We start from the raw sequence: 18,563 nt of genomic DNA on the forward strand, positions 1-18,563 counted from the left end.
AGACAATGTCTGTGCACTAAATGATCAAGACACAACAACATTGTGGGGATTTCAGCTCAAGTTGGCAGATTGGAGGCAGATGGCCATTTAGAAGTTAAAGGGAGAGAGAAGAGCTGGAGAGATGAAAAGATCATCCCAGGTCCACAGTTGTTTGAGCATTTACATTTAATCTGTGCACTAGACCCTAGCCTGGAACTGCCTCATTAATGACATTTCTGGAGCTTTTCCTGAGAAGCACAGTAGCATATTGTATCTCTGCAACCAGACAGCCTGGATTCAAATCCTGGTGCCATTCTTGACTGGCAGCGTGACTGTGGCAAGTCACTCAGGTCCTCTGTAACGCTATTTCCTCATTTGCAAAATAAGAATGTTGATAACAGTATCACTTTCATAAAGTTGTTGTGAAGAGTTCTTGGCATCACATAACAATCAGTTGTTATTGTTACCTTGTGCTCTCTTTTTCTAAGTTCTATAGGAGTATCATCTCATGACATACTAATAGCAATCCTGGGGGGGCGGTGGGTTACTAATATGATCCCCATATTGTAAACAAGGAAGCCAAGAAACAGAGTAGTTATATAAACAGACCCTGATCCAGAAGTGTGGAGCCATGCTTCAGGGTTGTTCTAGAATCCTTAGTATACCCTTTTAATCACCACGCTGGCACAGAGAAAAGACAGACATATCCACAGGTAGTGACATGATAACATGGTAATCCTTAAGAGGTCTCTAGCACGTGCTACACGTTGACACTTGGAGGCGGGGTTGTATGACTCAACTGGAAGACCAGGTACTTCCCAAAGACCAGACAGGTCCAAGACATTGAAGCATAAAAGTTGGCTGGGAGGAAAAGGCATTTTAAGGAAAGCATAGAACATCCGTGGACCCATAAAACTCCTGAATATACTAGCATAGCAAATTCCAGGCAGAAAAGGGAGGCGGTTGAAATTGGAGAGGTAGACGACCTCCAAACTAAGGAAAGGCTTCTAGATTGTGGTAAGGAGCTTAAATTACGCCCTGTAGGTAATGAGAGACTGCGAGAGCAGCTAAAGCTACTGTAGAATGTGAACTAGAAAGAAATGCAGAGGAATCCTCAAGGATGAGAGAATCACGTCCACACCTGCCAGCCCTCGGCTCTGACTTGCCAACGTCCACTAGACTGAAGTGTGGACAGCAGGGGCTGTGCTTCTTCCCCGCTCTGAATCTGATTTCTGTATTAGTTTTGCGCAAATATTTACAAGATCAACAAATATGTCTAGCAACGTTGTTTGTGGGAGCAGGAGAGGGACTTAGACGTTCACAAACTGTAAGGGATCACCCCAGACAGTCCATAAGCCTGAGATGCAGCGTCTAGGAATCTCTGGGTTCTGGTTGGCCCATCCTGACCCTGACTCTTTACTGCAGCGTCCAGACAGGGAAATGGCGGGTCCCGGGGCAGGGTTCTCGTCAGGCGGGATGATTTGCCCAGCACATGCCTTCAGAAATACTGACATATGAGACTATGTTCACGCTGCTACAGCCAGGGTAGGAGTGTGACTGTAACAGGGACTGAATCTCAAGCAGTGGCCTGGTGGCCCTACCTCAAACAGGCTTTTCTCAACCCCCCTATTTCCTTCACACATTAGCACACATTGCAGCTGTTTCTCTTTTCCGCTTTCAGATTCCTCCAGCAGCCTGCACCTGCAAGCAGCGGGACCTCCGTGGCAGCCGGGACGGCGTCTGGCTTGGTCTCCAAAGTATCCTCGGACTTCAGAGAATTTGGGGGGATGGAGCAGGAGCGGCGTCTGCCTCGGAGGAGGGCCCGGGCGGCACCTCCCGTCCCTCGATGACCTTAGTGGGCCGAGGCGGCTGTGAAGGGCAGAGGCCGAGGGGCTGGGGCTGGACGCGGGGGCAGCGGGGCGAGCAGGAGCGGCGGGGGCCACGCCGCCTCCCGCGCGACGCTCCGGGCGTCGGGGGCGCTCCGCTCTCCCCTCTCCTTCCGCTCTTCGCTCTCGCTACGCAGGACGTGCCGGCGAGTGTAGCGGCCGGGACTCCCAGTCGGCGACCCCGGGGATTCCAATTCCTGAGTGGCGCCCTAAACCAGGACCGCTCCTGCCGCCCGCCCCGCGCATGCGCGCAGCCCGCGGCCGGGCGGCTTCCGGCGCGCAGCATTGTGGGCCTTGTAGTTCCGCGGCGCCCGGCGCCCGCCCGCCGCGCCGCCCCGGGCTGGGGGCCGGACTACAATTCCCTCCGGCCCGCCCGCGCTCCCGAGGCCGCCCTGGCGCGAGACGTTGGCGAGCGGAGTGTCTCCAAGATGGCCGCTTGGGGAAGGAGGCGTCTCGGCCCAGGCAGCAGCAGCGGCGGCAGCGCCCGAGAGAGGTGAGGGCCGAGGCCTGTTGCTCCCGGGCAGGCGCTTCAGGAGCGGGTAGCCCAGCGGGGCCTCCGGGGCCGCAGTGCTCTCCTGCCGTCGGCCCCCGGCCCCCTCTGCTCCCCGCTGTTCCCGGGCCCCCGTCGGGCACACGGGTCCCCGTCCGGGAGGAGCCGGGAGCTGGGCCGAAGCGGCCTCGGCGTAGCACGGAGGGCGCACAGGAGGGCGCACGGGAGGGGGCCTTGGCAGCGCCCGGCGAGGTGGGCCCGGCGGGGCGTGGCCGAGGCCGGGCCGCGTGGGGAGGACCGGGTGTCCCGCGCAGGCCCCGGGGACCCGCCTAGCTGCCCACAGGCCGGGAGGCGTCCGAAGCTCCCGCCCCGCTTGGCCGCGCGCGTGGCGGTCCTGGTCCCCGACATGTCGGGAGGAGGAACGGGAAACCCCAAAGCGAGCCGGCTGTGCGAAGGGCTGTGCGATCTGCACGTTTACCAGCCGAGCCTTAACCCTCCCCACTTGTGTCTCTCCCGGGCCGAGAGCCGGCCGCTTCCTCGAGGGGCGATTCTTGCGACTTTTCGAGGGTTCTCTGCAAGCGCCCCTGCCGTCGAAGCCCTTTAAAGTGACCTTTCTTAATGAATGATGTGTGGGTAGAGAGCTAGAAGCGTGTTTCCTCCAAGATAGAGCTCGAGTTCTAGAAGAAGAGATTGGACTAGTTCCCGTGTTTCGTGTTGAATTTGCAGTTTTTGCTTTTCTGGAAGGCAGTTTCAGCTAGTAGAAGCCACTAGAAGCTCTTCGACCAATAGAAGTTTGGGAGAGGATATATATTGGTGGAGTCACCTGGATTAAACTGTCCTATCCGTTCTGCTGAGGCTTGATTGGTATAGCAGAGATCAGCAAGAAAGGAAAGTTTTGTCTTTGCTTTTTTTCTGTCTTTTGGGTAAGGACTGCTAAACAGAAGAGTCCTCTCTCTCAGCCACTCTGCGTTATTCCTTTTCTTTGACTGATTCCATCCCATGTTCATTGCTCTTGCCTGCGAACGGCTTTCCCAGCCTTGAAGACGGTTCCTGTTTGGCAGTTGTGATAGAATTCTTTAGCTTGCATTTTATTCTTGAGCTCTGAGTTACTGAACGTTGTCCATTCTTCATTTCCTCTTCCTTGGAAAAGCAGTGGCAAACATATTTTTGTTTTTCTGACTTCCTCTTGTTATTTCTTAGACAGGTTGGACCATTGAAGTTACCTCCGTAGTTTCCGAATGTCCTTAAAAACTAGCAAACATTTTCAAGATCTTTAATGCAAACATTAATCCTTTAGTAATAGGAAATAACCGATTTAGAAAACTTGGAGCATCAGAAAGAACGGCGTTCTTCTTCATTGGATAAAAACAACTAGAGGAGCCAAATGGAGTGCCCCAGATAAGGTACAGGAGCCTTGTCCTCAAAAGTTAAGCTTTTATTGATCAAAGGAAACAGATATTCGGAACTATTTTTCCTTTGGCTTGACACAAGTGTTAATTCAAAATGGAGTTTGTAAACCAGCAGCCCATAGGCTGAATCTAGTCCTTGATTATTGAGCCTCAACAATTTTTAAGAGAATTTAAATTAGTTGCCAACAGATTTCACGTAGCACTGTCCTTGAAAAGCCGGGTAGTGGCTGACTGTTTTTGGTCCGGGCAAGTGCTCTCCAGTTCATCATTCCTCACCTGACAGCTTGACTCATACCGGTTACCTGCTTGGTCTCTGTAGGTGTTCAGGTTGCAATCTTTGGCCTGAACTGAACGCTCTACTCACAAATACAGATGTTGTGTGTTGGCCAGTAAGGAGGCATCTGGTTTTGTGGTTTGGGTGTCACCATCTGCCCTGGCAGATAACATGGTGTGGCTGGAGCCTACCTCTCTGCCTTTGCTGGAAGCCTTAGTCAGGTCCTGTTGGAAAAGTCATTTGTATGAGCCCAGGTTCTCCTAAGATCCTCCTACACTGAGCAGGAGATGGAAACAACCTGCTGCTGGGTTAAGCTAGCTGATGTCTGGGCACACCTCCTTTCCTGCTCAATTGGTGGGATTACTGTTCAGGCAGCATAGGCTGAATTAATTGATTTCCCACCACCGTAGATTATGAGGTCTAAGTGTATTGGCTCTTATGACTAAAGTAGACTGTTTATGCCTCTCTTAAGTGACTTTGTTCCATGTCACATTTGTGCTGACTCAGTCTCAGCTCTGCATTATGAGAGCACTTTCCCAAATTGCTGTATACACCTGTGCTATGGGTCAAATGTGTTCCCTAAAAGTTCGTGTGTTAGAAACTTGATTCCCACTGCAACAGTGTTAAGAGGGTGGGAAGTCTGATTATGATATTTGAAAGATGATCCAATCACCTTTGAGAGGTGATTGGATCATCAGGACTGTGTCCTTGTGAATGGATTATAATTCATTTGTGAAGTAATGATCTATCGTGGGTGTGGACTGGTGGCTTTCTAAGGAGCACATGAGAGAGCTCTTCCCTTTCTCTTGCTATGTGCTACCCTCTGTCACCACGGGACCCTGTAGGAAGTTCCCACCCAGAAGAAGGCCCTCACCAGATGTGCCCCCTGGACCTTCCCAGCCTCCAAAACTGAAAGAAATAAACTTCTTTTCTTTATCCATTACCCTGTTTCAGGTGTTCTATTAGAAGCAACAGAAATGGACTCATACAACTTGGTTGGCATGCATTTTATGCTGAAACTGAAGGATACATTGTTTCGGGGGCAGGGCCTGGAGCAGAGCAACACTTTGGGCAAATTTACCAGATTTGCCAGTAGCTGTAACCTCTGAAGCAAACTTTGTATTTAAAGTTCCTGCCTGGTGCCAGATTGTCCACAAGTATTACTGTCATTAGCTGTGTTTTGATGATGGTCCATCTTAGAGCATGCATTGTATGGGCTCCTCCTGTACCTTGTTCTTGAGTCTAGAAACACAGCTCTAGAATTAGAGCTGAATTATTGAATTAACACAGCAATTCAGTAGTCACTAGCCACATGTGACAATTAAATTTAAATTAATTAAAATTAAATGAAAAATTCAGTTCCTCAGTCTTACTAGCCACATTTCAAGTGCTCAATAGCCACTTTTGGCTTGTGGCTACCATACTGGATAGCACAGATAGAACATTTCCATCATTACAGAAAGTTCTATTGATATGGACAGTACTGATCTAGACTAAAATAGGAAGGGTGGTAATAGCAAAATGACAGCAGCTTGCATGTTGATTTTTCTCTCCACTCCATTAAATCTAGGGAATCAACAATGTTTGTAATGAGAACATCAGACTCTGAGCTGTAACCTGAATTCTTGTCCAAAATTCAGCACACTGGCAGCGAGCACATCAAACAGATTGCCACTTGTCCTGTCAGCGTCTTTGAGACACACTTGCCCGTCTAGGAAAGCACAGTGCAGGTATCTGTGTGTTCTGCCACCTGTGTGCAAGTTCTGACCAGCTCACAGATAGCCCCGCCTGTCTTACTTGGGCTGCTTGGCTTCACTCTCTCAGGGCCCCTGGGCATCCCTGAGTTCTCCTCCGTGATTGTTGGAATGTGAGTATAGCTATGTGCTCTGAGTTCCTTTTTCTGTAATCACATGAGGATATACTTGATCTGCTTTTGGTCACGATGCACAGCAGCCTGTGGTGTTCAAAGGGCCAGGCGCACTGAACTAAATGTTCAGGTTGTTAGGGTTAAATTATTTTTTGTGGCTTTCTCTCTCCTCGTTTGTGCAGCTGTCTGCCCCAGCATCTTTTGGGCCTTCAGTCTGTGGGATTACTTCCACATCTTTCAATACCGTGCTTTATTCCCTGGGACCTCACCCTCCTATTCGAGAGCTTTGCTTTTATCCGTGAACTCAGATGTACATGGTCCCAGATGCTGATGGAGGGCTTAGTTCCCGTGAACTGTTCCAGTGAACAGATGGACCACAAGCCATATGGGCAGGTTGGTTCACATTCCTGGGGTGACAGACCCCTTTCTGATCTGATCCTTCCCTTTTAGAGCTGAGAACTAGGGTTTTGGGGTAGTTTTTCTGGAAAAACTCCCATTCTGGCTCTTATATGTGGTGGACATTTTCTTTCCTCCTCATCTGGATGGATGAGCAGATAACAGGATTTGCGCCCACGTCTGTCTGCGTTTAGCCACTGTGAGTTGTGGAGTTCTGCTCAGCTGTTTTCCTTGATTCACTCAAGCGGTCTGGATCCCAGCTGCATTAATTTGTGCCTCAGTAGTTCAGTGCTTCAGGCCACATTCCAGCCAAGGCCCACCTTTCTGAAGATGGTCCAGGGAGGTAAGGAGGTGGCAGAGGCCAAGCCCACGCTGGCTTCTCTGTTCTGGGCCTGTGGGCGTGCATGTTCTCCAGTGAGCGAGGGGCAGTGGCAGAGGTGGGAAGTGCTCCATGAGAGCTGGCACATCCAGGGAGTTCCCAGCTGCCACTGTTTTCTGTCCGTGGTGCCTGCAGCAGCTTTATGGGCACAGAGTTCTTGGGAAAAGTGAATAACTGTGTAGGTTTCATACTTTATTTCAAAGTATGTTGAAATACTTTCAAAGGCAGTTTCATAACTTTGATAATCAGCAGTTCTCATCCACATTGACTGCAGATTGTTGAAAGTGGTGACAGGTACGTAAGTAAGTAACCAAAGTACAGAGCTTGTTGGGTGAATCTTCATCCTCATTACGTTTTCTGGACAACCAGACATGGTTACAGTGTGCAACATCCCTTATTCCTTTGGCCAAGACATATTTGTTGAGCCTGGTATCAGTGTGCATATCCGGAGTCCCCATCTCCTTCATGGTGAATTTCAAGATCTGTCTGAGTGCCCAAGGGAAACACTTCTTGAAGGTCCCTTCATGGATACACTTGCAAATGTTGATGGTGGATTCTTGGGTCACCACCTTGTTGATGACAGAACGGCCCTTTTTCTCTCCACTCTTCTTTGCAGGAGCCATTCTTCCAGGCCCAAGTTGGAAAGCCATAACAGTTCTTTGGATCAGGGCTGTCCAATAGAATGTTCTGCCATGGTAACTGTTCTGTGTCTCTGCTGTCTGTTAGGGCAGCCATTAGCCACGTGTGGCTGTGGAGCACTTGAAATGTGGCTGGTGTGTCTGAGGTACTGAGTTTTTGTTTTATCTAAATTTAACTAATTTGAACAGCCACACGTGCCTTACACTGGGGTGGTGCTTTGCCCCTGTCACCTTTGGTTTGACACCCTGCCTATGTCCCGTCTTCACTGGAGTATTCTAGGAGAGCCAGGGCCTTTGGCCCCATTTGACATGAGGAAAATTGGCTCCAAGAAGTAAGGTGTTTTGCCCTTGGACACAAAGCCAGTAAGTAACTGAGAGGGACCTTGCATCCAGGCCTCTTTTGACTCCCACCTTCGGTGCACTGTGTTCTTGTTCCGAAGCAGAGGAGCTGCTCAGTTACCAGTGCACAGAGCAGGAAAGTGTCTTCTTGCGCATGGTTTTCTCTGCAACAGATGAAAGTGTCAGGTGCCCTGTGAAAGTGCCTTGGACTGTCGGGAACCCTTCTCAATATGCGGGGCTGTATGCCTATGCCTTTCTGTTCTAAATGGCCTTTAAATTTGCAGCATAGGATTTTACTGCTTAATCTTCCGGCTTTCTTTGAGCTCCTGAGAAAGCAATTCTTGGTTAGCCAAAAGTGGGTTTTCCTAGACCTCGGGGGTGTAGAGGTAGAGTCCAACACCTCACCTATCATAGGTGCTCAAGTGACCACATTAATCAAGTGAAAAGCAACCTGACATATGGGCTTAGTTTAATTTTTCAGGCACCAGTTCTCTTAACTGCCTTAAGTGTTTTTCTCCTGCAACTTATTACAAATGTACTTCCACTGATGTCTTTTGGGAACTTGTTACATTCAGGCCCAGTGCTGGGGATACCATGATGAAAACATAGTCTCTGCCTTTAAGGAGCTCAAATCAGTGTCCCTTGTATTTTAGATGTGAGCTCACACTTGAATCCTGCCTGTGAGCCCAGGGCCTCACTCCAGGGCGTGGGCCTAGAGCAAATGCTTCCACTACAGTTAGATTTGGTTCTTCTGGTTCTAGCGAAACCAGAAAGTGAGGGCAGCTTGGCCAGCGCTTACTTGTGTGAAACAGGGAAATGGAATTCTCCTTCTCCTCTTCTCCGGCACGACTGCAGACTGCAGGGGTGTGAGACCAGCGTGCTACCTGCATACCAGACTCAGCTGGTGGCCTCATTCCCTGTGGCTTCTCCATGGGCACTGGGAAGGTTCTGGAGCAGGAAGTGAGCCGCCTACTGCTCTCATTGGCATCAGAGGCCCATGGATATCTGGTCCCTTCACCCCAAGGGATACAGGGTTGTCAAATGGGACTTTTTTTTTAAAGAAAAAGTTTATAATTGTTTTTCCCATTATAAACAAAGAACATGTTTATTTATTTTTTTGAAACATACAGAAAAGTATGAAGAAAAATAAAATGTAAAAGTAACTGTTAGACCACCATCTGAAGAAAAACCATGGTCAGTCTCCTTTTTTCATGCATAGTACCTTTGCTACTTCCACCCATTTAGCTTGTCTTAGATTTTTAAAAATTATGTCAAATACGTCAAGAGTTATAACATGTAAAAAGTAATAAACATCCTACAACTTGATGACCCTTAAAAACAAAATACTAAATGAATGAAGCCAGTCACGAAAGACCACCTATTGTATGATTCCATTTTTCTGAAATGCCCAGAATTGGCAAGTCCATGGAATCAGGAAGCAGATTGGTGGTAGCCAAGAGCTGGGAAATGTTGGGGGAAATAGGAAGTGACCGCTAGTGGGTACATGGTTTCTCTTTGAAGTGATGAAAATGTTCTAAAATTGATTATGGTGTTGGTCACACAACTCTGTGGAAGTGCTGAGCCACTGAATTGTATGAGAAGTCTTCAAACAGTTCATGGAAAGATTCATATTATCTTTTAATTCTATTTTTCCACGAACTTTTTGAAGTACCCTTGTACACTTTATATGGGTGAATTGTATGGTTTGTGAATCCTATCACAATAAAGCTGTTATTAAAAAATACAAATTGAGCTGGCCGGTTAGCTCAGTTGGTTAGAGTGCCATGTTGTAACACCAGGGTCAAGGGATCCCCTACTGGCCAGCCACCAAAAAAAAAAAAAAAAAAAAATACAAATCAAAACCAGAGTGAGGTACCACGTCATACCCATTAGGATGGCTACTATTTAAAACAAAACAAAACAAAACAAAATAACAAGTATTGGTGAGGATATGGAGAAACGAACCTTTGTGCGCTGTTGGTGGCTTGTAAAATTGTGTAGCTGCCATGGAAAACATCATGCATGTTTCTCAGAAAATTAAAAATAGAATTACCATATGATCCCGGGATTCCAATTGTGGATATATACCCAAAAGAATCGAAAGCAGGGACTCAAACGGGTATTTGTACACCCATGTTCATAGCAGCGTTATTCACAGTAGTCAATAGGCGGAAACAACCCAAGTGCCCATTGGCAAATGAATGAATAAACAAACTGTGTATACGTATAGAGGGATATTATTTGGCCTTAAAAAAGTAAGGCAGTTCTGGCACACACCACAACGTGGATAAACCTCGAAGACATTATGCTGAGTGAAATAAGCCAGACACAGAAGGACACTTACAGGAAGTACTTAGGGTAGTCAGATTCAGAGAGGGAAAGCAGAATGGTGGCTGCGGGGGCTGGGGCGGGGTGGGGAGTTCGTGTTTAGTAGGTACAGTTTCAGTTGTACAAGATGAAAAAGCTCTGGAGATTGTACAACAGTGTGAATGTGTTTAACACTATTGAACTGTACACTTCAGATGATTAAGATGGTACATTTTATGTTATGAATATTTTATCACAATTTTAAAAAAGTAATAAACCCATGCGCTCACTGCTCAGCTTAAGAAGTAGAAGAGTAGCATTGCCTCTGCGCACACGTCCCTCCCCGGGCAGAGGTGCCTCACTGGTGAGCGCTGTGCCATCTCCCTGTGCTTCTTCCTAGTTCCCTGGACATGGAGACAGTCCTAAGTGGCACATCCTTCAGCTTTGTCTGCTGTAGCACGTGTAGGAGAGGTGTCTGGCTGCGCGTGTCCCCTCACGGGGGAGGGGTTCCACTGCAGAGACAAGAGCGGCTGGAGCTCCCCTCATTCTCACTCTTGGAGATTTAGTTCTCTTGTCGGTCATCTGCCGCTCTCACCAAACAGTGCTTCCCTGAACCTTCCCAGGCATCTCTTGACATCTGGGGAGGAGCCTCTGACTTTGGGGAGCCCCGCATTTGAGATTGCTTCTATTGGCCTTGAGGTGGCGTGGGGTGGAGCACAGGGCCGACCCTGGGCAGGTGGGCACACGCACAGGGTGCCCAGATCCCGGAGGGGACATGGAGTTGGTCCTGTTGAGTTTTCATTATGGCTGCCTTTTGCCTAGAATGCCAGCATTCCTGGGACATTCCTTTGCTGACCGCCACCAGAGGTGATTCCATTCAGCTCAGAGGTGGAGAGAAGAGGGCCTGCAGCCGACTCTATGGAAGGCAGAGTGGGGGAGGCAGGCTCAGGACGCCCAGTGCCAAGTGCACTGCACCAGCACAGTGGGCTCTTCCTGGGGCTTAAACAGGCTGGGGTCCTGCTCCCCAGCGCTGAAGGTCCAGAGACAGCCAGGTGTCCTCAGTGCAGGCAAAGTGTATGCCGGACGGGAACCTTGCTCCTTAAGTACCAGAGGTTGTGCCAAATTCAAAAGGATCAAAAGTTAAGTAAAGAGGAACTCCCCTCCCTTTTCTTTCCCAAGCTTCTTGGTTCCCTCCCTAGTCACAGTCATAATTCTCAGGTCTTTGTGTAGCCTTCCAGAAATGTTCTGTGCATGTTAAAGCAAACAGATACTTTTCAAAAAGATACACTACAGAGATCATACTATAAACATGGTTCTGTGCCTTGCCTTTCCCCTTAACCCGATTTCTTGGAGGCGTTCCTCTTATCAGTGCTACCTTCTTTTTAAACATAGACTCTCTATTCTCTCTTACTGGTCATTTCACTCCTGCAATGAAAAGAAAAAATACAGTCCCTTAGGAAGCCCAGAGCTCAAGATTCCAGCTAGTTATTACTTTTTAAAAAATCTGCTTCCATGTACCAGGGTTCAGGTTGGGGGTGAGCTGGAGATGCTGTGAGATGGTTCAAGGTACCTTTCCAGCTGGGTTCTCACCTTAGTTAGGTTACGTTTGACCCAGAAGCAGATCAAGCTATGCATGGGTGGTGCAGGAGTAATTGGTGCTGGCTGGACATGGCTCTCTCCTAGGAGTGCTCAGCCACCAGTGTCGGAAGTACCAGAAGTCCAGCAGTCCATGTCAGCAGTGCAGACCTGAACCCAGGGATTCAGGGGTCCAGGCAGCATTGCAGACAGTGTCCCACTCCTGCCAGCGTATGGGAAGGGTGGGTTGCTGACAGCTCGGCCTGTGTTGGGTAGACTCCAGCAAAGGAATCCTCCTGCTTCATGTGTGTCTGTGGTTTTTTTCATTTTTTTGGTTTGAACCTTGCCATCTCCTTGTATGTCAGTGTAGGGTCCTGGAAATTTACTTGTCTAGACTTCAGATTTTATTCTTGCCCGGTGGAAACCAAGAATACCTTTGCTCAATTGGCTTTAAAAGCCAAATTTGGGAGTCTCTAGTCTCAGGGCAGGCATGCAGGGTGGCACTGCCTACTGGGCTGACTTTAGAGACTGCCCTTGTTTGAAGGCGCCTGGAAAGTTCCTTCCGTTTGGCTTGTGTTCTTTTGTTTTCCTGCCATGTGTAGTTGTTTTAAATCCCATGTTTATATTAGTGGATAGGAGGGCAGTGACCTACCCACATTAACACACTGGGGCTCCAGGAAGCCAAGGCAATGCTTTGGCAGGCAGTGGGGAGCTGATCTGTGCAACTGTGTATTGGGATGTGTGTATTGGGTGAGCGCACCTGTGTCTAAACTTGCTCGCTCAAAGCTGTGGTGTTCCAAAGACTGCCCACAGCCAAGGGCAGAGGATGCCCAGGCCCCAGTGAGGACCGAACACCACTGACCCAGGAGTGACTGCCCTTGTCTGCTCGCTGTCACTCCGTGTGCAGTGAGCGCCTGGAGGTGGCCTCTCACTCACTTCTGGGCATGTTGGGACTCGCAGATGTACCCACTAATCTGTCTTAACAAATGATAGGAGGTAGCCTTGTCTACCATGGCTGCCCAAGGAACCAGAGGGAGCCCGCTGCTGCAGAGGGGTTGGGAGGAGTGGGCCTGGGTAGATAGGGATGCCAGCTGGGCTTGCAGGGGGTGAGGCTGCAGGGAGCTGGTGAGCATTTAGGGGTCAGGGGAGGTGGGATCTGCCCACTAATGTGTTTCCCAGATGGAGCAGTCTGTTCCAGGTGCTGGGTTTTCAACTGGAATTTCCTTACTGGGGTGAACAGTTTTTTCACTACATTTAGGATGGCTGCAGGCCTGCTGGGCAGAGAAGGGCATGACACTGGGGTGGATTTGGGTTTTGGCGAGAATATTCTGTAACCCCAACTTGACATCCATGTTTTGCTTTGAGTGTTCCAGAGGGATTAAAGCTCGCCTCTTGACGCCTGACCCTCGCTTTGATAGTGCACAGGACACACAGCTGACTTGGAAGCAACTCCTTTTCGGCTTCACTGATTGGTGCATGGTTTGGCTCCTGTCCCATGTTCTTCTTTGACTCCCTCTACCTCTCTTAGGTGATGGACTTGAAACTGCAAAGGAAATCTCGTAGCCAGGAATGCCCCCACCTGGGATTGGAATCCCCCTGCCCCTCTCTCCACACTTGGGGGCATAGCCAGCCTATTGCCACTGACTCTCATTTTTAACTGGACCACATGAGAGTGTTACCAGTCCTCAATTGTTCATCCAACTGGAGTGAAACCCTGCCTCAGGTTTGCTTACTTGTTTGCTAAAGGTGGCTTTTAAAATGTTGAATCCTGTCTGGCAGTAACAACTGGAACAACCTCCCTCTTACTCCTCTCGCCTCTGAATTAAAATCAAATGGAGAAACTCCAAAAAAGGACTTTTAAGGGAAAAATCCTATGTTTCCCATCTCGTAAGCTTCCAGCACAGTATTAGAGAAACAGCTTATTAATTTACCCCTGGAAAGGCAGCCCCCGACTACTGGCACGTGGTAGCAGGCTGCTTTGGCAAGGCCCATGTTTAGTCGGCTTCTTGTCCAACCCCGTGGGGCCTGATTTCTCCCCAGTGCACACCATTTAATTAGGGCTATGATTTAATTAGAAGCCTTTGCCTTAGCCCAGTTTGATTGTAGTACTTTTTCAGGATAAAAAGTTCCCTTTGCCTGAATCCCACTTGGGACTGGAGTCCCGTGCCTCAGCCCATTACCAGTGACTTTCATTTTTAATAGCAAGTGTTAATCAGTTGTTCATCCAACTAAAGTGAAACTCTGCCTCTTAGGTTTGCTTATTTGCAAACAGTAGCTTTTAAAGTGCCAAATCCTAAAGTGCCGAATGCTGAAGTGCTGAATCCTGCCTGGGAGCAACAACTGGGGACAGTCTCTATGGGCCATCGTACTCTAAAATCACCCATCCTTTCTCCTTAAAGTTTGCTCCTGACAATCCCATTTCCACACCTTTCACATATAATTGTTTCCATCTTTCAAAGAGGGTTGGGATGACCTTAATGCTGAACTGAGATTCTGGGGGTAACCTTGCTTTAAACAACTAAGCTGGGCACTACTGTTTTATGGCCACTGGCCAGATAGCTCTGAGCCTATCTACCCTGTGGCTTTCCTCTGCATGTCTGGGACAGGCCGAGTAGGCTGGCCCTTCCTGTCTGTTTGCACTTAGGGCTATTACTTCTTGTTGGCCACTGAAGGAGTCCAATTCCTGTTAATGACAATTAGAGCTGCAGATACATGGGCCACATTGACCCTTGAGTGGCCTGGTACACTGTGGCAAACCCCCCTCCCCCCAGTTGGAGGGGTATGGACTTGCGCAGGGGAGCAGTGACTACCAGGTCCCGGGGGCCTCATCTCCTTTGTCATGGGGTCTGACCAGCCTAGGGATCAGGGGTTGCTGAGGGGAAGGGTCTTTTCACTGAGGCCTATAACACAAAATGGTTCTACACAGCCTGGATAGTAATAATGTGGGTTAAAAATGTTGATCTAGCCTCCAGAGCTGTGTCTAGCAGTTCCCTGTCAGAGGCTGGGACAGAGAAGGCTTGTCAGATGAGTGGATAGCGTAAGGCTAGGAGAAACAGAATATGCTAGATGACAGTATGGAGATTCAGAAAGACCTTATCAGGCTGGAACAAGCCCTGTATTTAGGTTTGTCCCTCACAGGTCTGAAAAGATTCTGCTTTTGGTGGGAAGTTTGTACTGGAGAGGCCTCAATCCAAGAATCCCCAAACCACCTAAAATGCCACTTCAACCCATGGTCACTGCTGGGGCTGAGGCCAGGCTGCTGTCTGGCCTGGATGCAGAGCTGAGCCTTCTGTATAGTTCTGGCTTGCTCTTCAGCTGGTTAGGGTCATGTTGTCCATTCTGTTCCAGGGGGAAAGTTGGGGATCAGATCAGCTCCTTGAAGAGGATTTCTATGAAACAGCAGTTTCTGGTGAGACAGAGTCCTGGGCCTACAGGGTCAAAATTGGTGGCATTTTCTGGGCTGGATGGTTAAGAAGCCCCTCAGGTGTCTCTTCTGCTCACTAAATTTGAGAGCCACTACTGTTCTTGAGGTGTTGTCTGCTTTTCCCATGCAGTGGGCTGGTGTTCCTGATCTCCTGTTCTGGCCAGGACCCCTTTCTGTGGTGGCGAGGTGGATCCAGTGGGCTGTGGCCCCAGCCTGTGAAGGGCACTGAGGGCTTGTGCAGTCCTCCTGGAAGGGCCAGAGGGATTTGGTTTTAGTCCCCCAAGGTGAAGCGGTCCATTTTTATCTTTTGTTCTTCAGGCCAAGGATGCCTGCTTTTGAACTCTGCAAAGGGTGGGGTGTTTAGCATGATCTGGTCCAGGGGTCTGTTGATTTCCACCAAAGAAACCCTCCTGCAGTTACTCTGATTAACCGAGAGAAGCTTCCTGCTGCCAGCCTTGTGTGTCAGCTGTGTTGTGTGCGTGCAACTGTGTGCTGAAGGCTGCCTGTGCCCCTGGGTTGCTTTGCTGACGCACAGACCTGCTAGTGCACTGCATCAGGCCAGCTGCCAGAGACGCTACAGAGATGACCCGCCTGCCATCTTGTCAGACATCACTATTTTATTCTTTCGAAAAAAAAAATCCTTACTGTCTTGTGTGTTAGGTTCTAAAGGAGGTAAAAACATAAGTGAGATGTGCCCTTGTGGGCTTAGTCTTGAAGGCCCAGACTTCCCTCAGTGGCTTAAAGGAACACAGTAAAGTGCTTCTCAGCCTAACTATTGTGTGTCTCTCTCTCCCATCCCCTCCATCAAAAGGGTAAGCTTGTCGGCCACGGACTGCTACATCGTGCACGAGATCTACAATGGGGAGAACGCCCAGGACCAGTTTGAGTACGAGCTGGAGCAGGCCCTGGAAGCCCAGTACAAGTACATTGTGATCGAGCCCACCCGCATCGGTGATGAGACAGCTCGCTGGATCACTGTGGGCAACTGCCTGCACAAGACGGCTGTGCTGGCGGGCACCGCTTGCCTCTTCACCCCCTTGGCATTACCCTTAGATTATTCCCACTACATCTCCCTGCCCGCTGGTGTGCTGAGCCTGTCCTGCTGTGCCCTCTACGGAATCTCCTGGCAGTTTGACCCGTGCTGCAAGTACCAAGTGGAGTACGATGCCTATAAACTGTCCCGCCTGCCTCTGCACACACTCACCTCCTCCACCCCTGTGGTGCTGGTCCGGAAGGACGACCTGCACAGAAAGAGACTTCACAACACGATAGCACTGGCCGCCCTGGTGTACTGTGTAAAGAAGATTTACGAACTCTATGCAGTATGATTTCAGTAGAACAGGGAGAGAAGCAAAACAACCCAGCCCACGGGTGACAACAGAGTATTCAGATTGCCACAGTAACATTTTTTGCTCTGTGAGCCTGGGAAGGTGTTTGGTTTAATATTTGTTATTTTTTAAAAATAACACAGATCACGGGTGTACCAAGGGACTTTTCAACTCATTACACTAAGGTGTGGATTTCCATAACCGAAGAGGGGGTCTGAGGCTGTGGAAGTCTGATCGGGCAGTGGAGTGCTGATGAAAGCAAACGCTACTGAGGGGGTGTGAACGCGCTTTGGGGGGTGGGGGTCTTTAAGTATGTTGTTTAACTGTACCATCCAGAGCCAACCAGAAGCTATCGACCATTAAAATTATGAGAATTTCGGCTCCTGCTGTTCTCTCTGTCCATGACACTGTCTGGAGCTTGCTGTTGCACGTCTGCTCTGAGTGGTAGCCTGCACGTGGAACCAGCAGGCACTGTGGAAGCCACCCTGCTCTCTGCTGCAGCCTGGTGTCACCACTGCAGCAAGAATGGGCCTCGATCCGAGGTGGTCCTCAGGCCAAACCCTGCCCAGAAGCAGTCTCCTGGCTCCTTGTCCTCATCGTTTCCAAGGCCAGCACTGCTAATGTGCTGTTGAGGGACATGGTGGGATCAGGGGGCAAGGCCTACAGGTCACAAAGTCTCCATTTGGGGAATTCGGGGGCCCAGGACTCTTTCTCCAGAGATTCTGATTTAGGAGAACACAGAAACTAACATCTGTATATATATTTTTAAAGCACCAGAGCTGTTCCTGATGTGGACCCTGAGTTCAACCCCTTGCCCTAGGCCAAAGCAAGAGCCCTCAAAGCAGTCTTGGACACATCCCCGGCCTGGTGCTTCCTGTTCCACAGGAGCTGAGTCCTGGGCTTTTCTCTCACACTGAAAGGCATATCGCACGTCGTCTTCCACATTCCCTCTAAGACTTGGGATAAATGGAAAATTATTCCCTTAACTGCTACCTTCCTAAACCCTCTGTTCCCTCATCCCTAAAGAGCCATACAACACTTCCTTCTGAGGGGATAATCTTTAAGTGACAGCCAAATTGAGTTTTCACCTAGTTATAAAGGACCCATGAGGAAGCTCAGATGCCACAGAGCAACAAAGGGCTGCTTAACTTGGGGTGCACGGGAAGGCTTCAAGGGGCTTAAGGGTATGGTTGGGCCTTTTTTTTTAATAAGGGAGAACCAGAGATTTAAAAAGATATACGGCCCACAAAGTTTAAGAAACTTGGCTTAATTCCAAGGGCACTCGAAGGTGATTAGTGACTGCTGGGTGGCAAAACGGTGTTAAGTGCACACGATTGTTTACGTGGCAGTCATTGGCCGTCTGGAACAGTGGTAAAGATGTAACTGCATTCACCACACAAAAGTGATCCCAGATAAACATACCTCATTTTGACTACAGTGTGAGAAAAAATCCAGGTGTCCACACTCCTCAGTTGTCTTGAGTGCTGACTTCCAAGCCTGCTGGGCAGGAATGGCAGATGTTTTTGTAACAGGCCCAGATTTGGAAAGGGAGCCCTGTGCCTGGCCTGGAAGTGCTCTGCCTGCAAATCAGATTTCATGGGGGAGATGGCTGGAAGCAGGCAAGTCGTGGCGACCTCAAGTCAGCTGAGCAGAAGCCATCACCCAAAATAGGAACCAGGTGCAAATGGGTGGCTCTTTCGCTATTTCCCAAGCTGCACTGAACAAAGTGGTTCTTGTTGGGTAGCATAACCCAGATTCTGAAGTGCCATCTTAGTTACACGGCCCCTGGCCAGGGAGATGAAGACAGGTTTGGTGTGCCTAGGGCAGGGCGATGGGGAAGAGAGAAGCAACACACCTCGCTCCCTTTGCTCCTGCCACTGTCGCACTGAGAGGAGCAGCCACATCAGAGGTGGTGACGAGTGGCCTGTGCTCATCTGTGATGTGCCAGTACTTTTGAACAGACAACATTCAATAACTGCCAATTGAGAGAAAGCAGAAACCAAGTTACCTGGGCTCTCCTGTGCAAAAATCACATAAATGAGTCCTACGTGAATTCAGAGAATAGATCATGTAATTAATCTAGTAAATTAATCTGGTTTTAACTACCTACCCCCACCCCAATTTCAGAGAATAGCAAAGAGGCTCTGTGTGAAAGGACAACTGCGCAGGAAAGGCAGCGGAGTGGACCCAGGCCAGCCTTTTCTAACTGCAGTGTGCCCAGGTGGCTGTGCATTCGCCGTGCTCTTGACTCACTAGTGAGCTACAGCCCCTC

General features: G+C 49.2%; 1 protein-coding gene across 1 annotated transcript; it reads left to right on the plus strand.

Moving 5' to 3' along the window:
- Positions 1–2,231: 2,231 nt before the first annotated feature.
- On the plus strand, positions 2,232–16,670 carry TMEM11 (transmembrane protein 11). Its single transcript, XM_063112243.1, has 2 exons — positions 2,232–2,358; positions 15,775–16,670. Exons 1-2 carry the CDS (start codon positions 2,294–2,296, stop codon positions 16,289–16,291), a joined length of 582 nt encoding a protein of 193 aa, XP_062968313.1. The 5' UTR covers positions 2,232–2,293; the 3' UTR covers positions 16,292–16,670.
- Positions 16,671–18,563: the final 1,893 nt, after the last annotated feature.

The sequence above is a fragment of the Cynocephalus volans genome, chromosome 10 (genome assembly GCF_027409185.1).
Source record: "Cynocephalus volans isolate mCynVol1 chromosome 10, mCynVol1.pri, whole genome shotgun sequence".
Lineage (NCBI taxonomy): Eukaryota > Metazoa > Chordata > Mammalia > Dermoptera > Cynocephalidae > Cynocephalus > Cynocephalus volans.

Bases quoted from the DNA above. Each gene is read 5' to 3' on its own strand.
- TMEM11 (XM_063112243.1), top strand. From the start codon at position 2,294: ATGGCCGCTTGGGGAAGGAGGCGTCTCGGCCCAGGCAGCAGCAGCGGC. The intron at 2,359-15,774 runs GTGAGGGCCGAG...CTCCATCAAAAG, and splicing joins GGCGGCAGCGCCCGAGAGAG to GGTAAGCTTGTCGGCCACGG.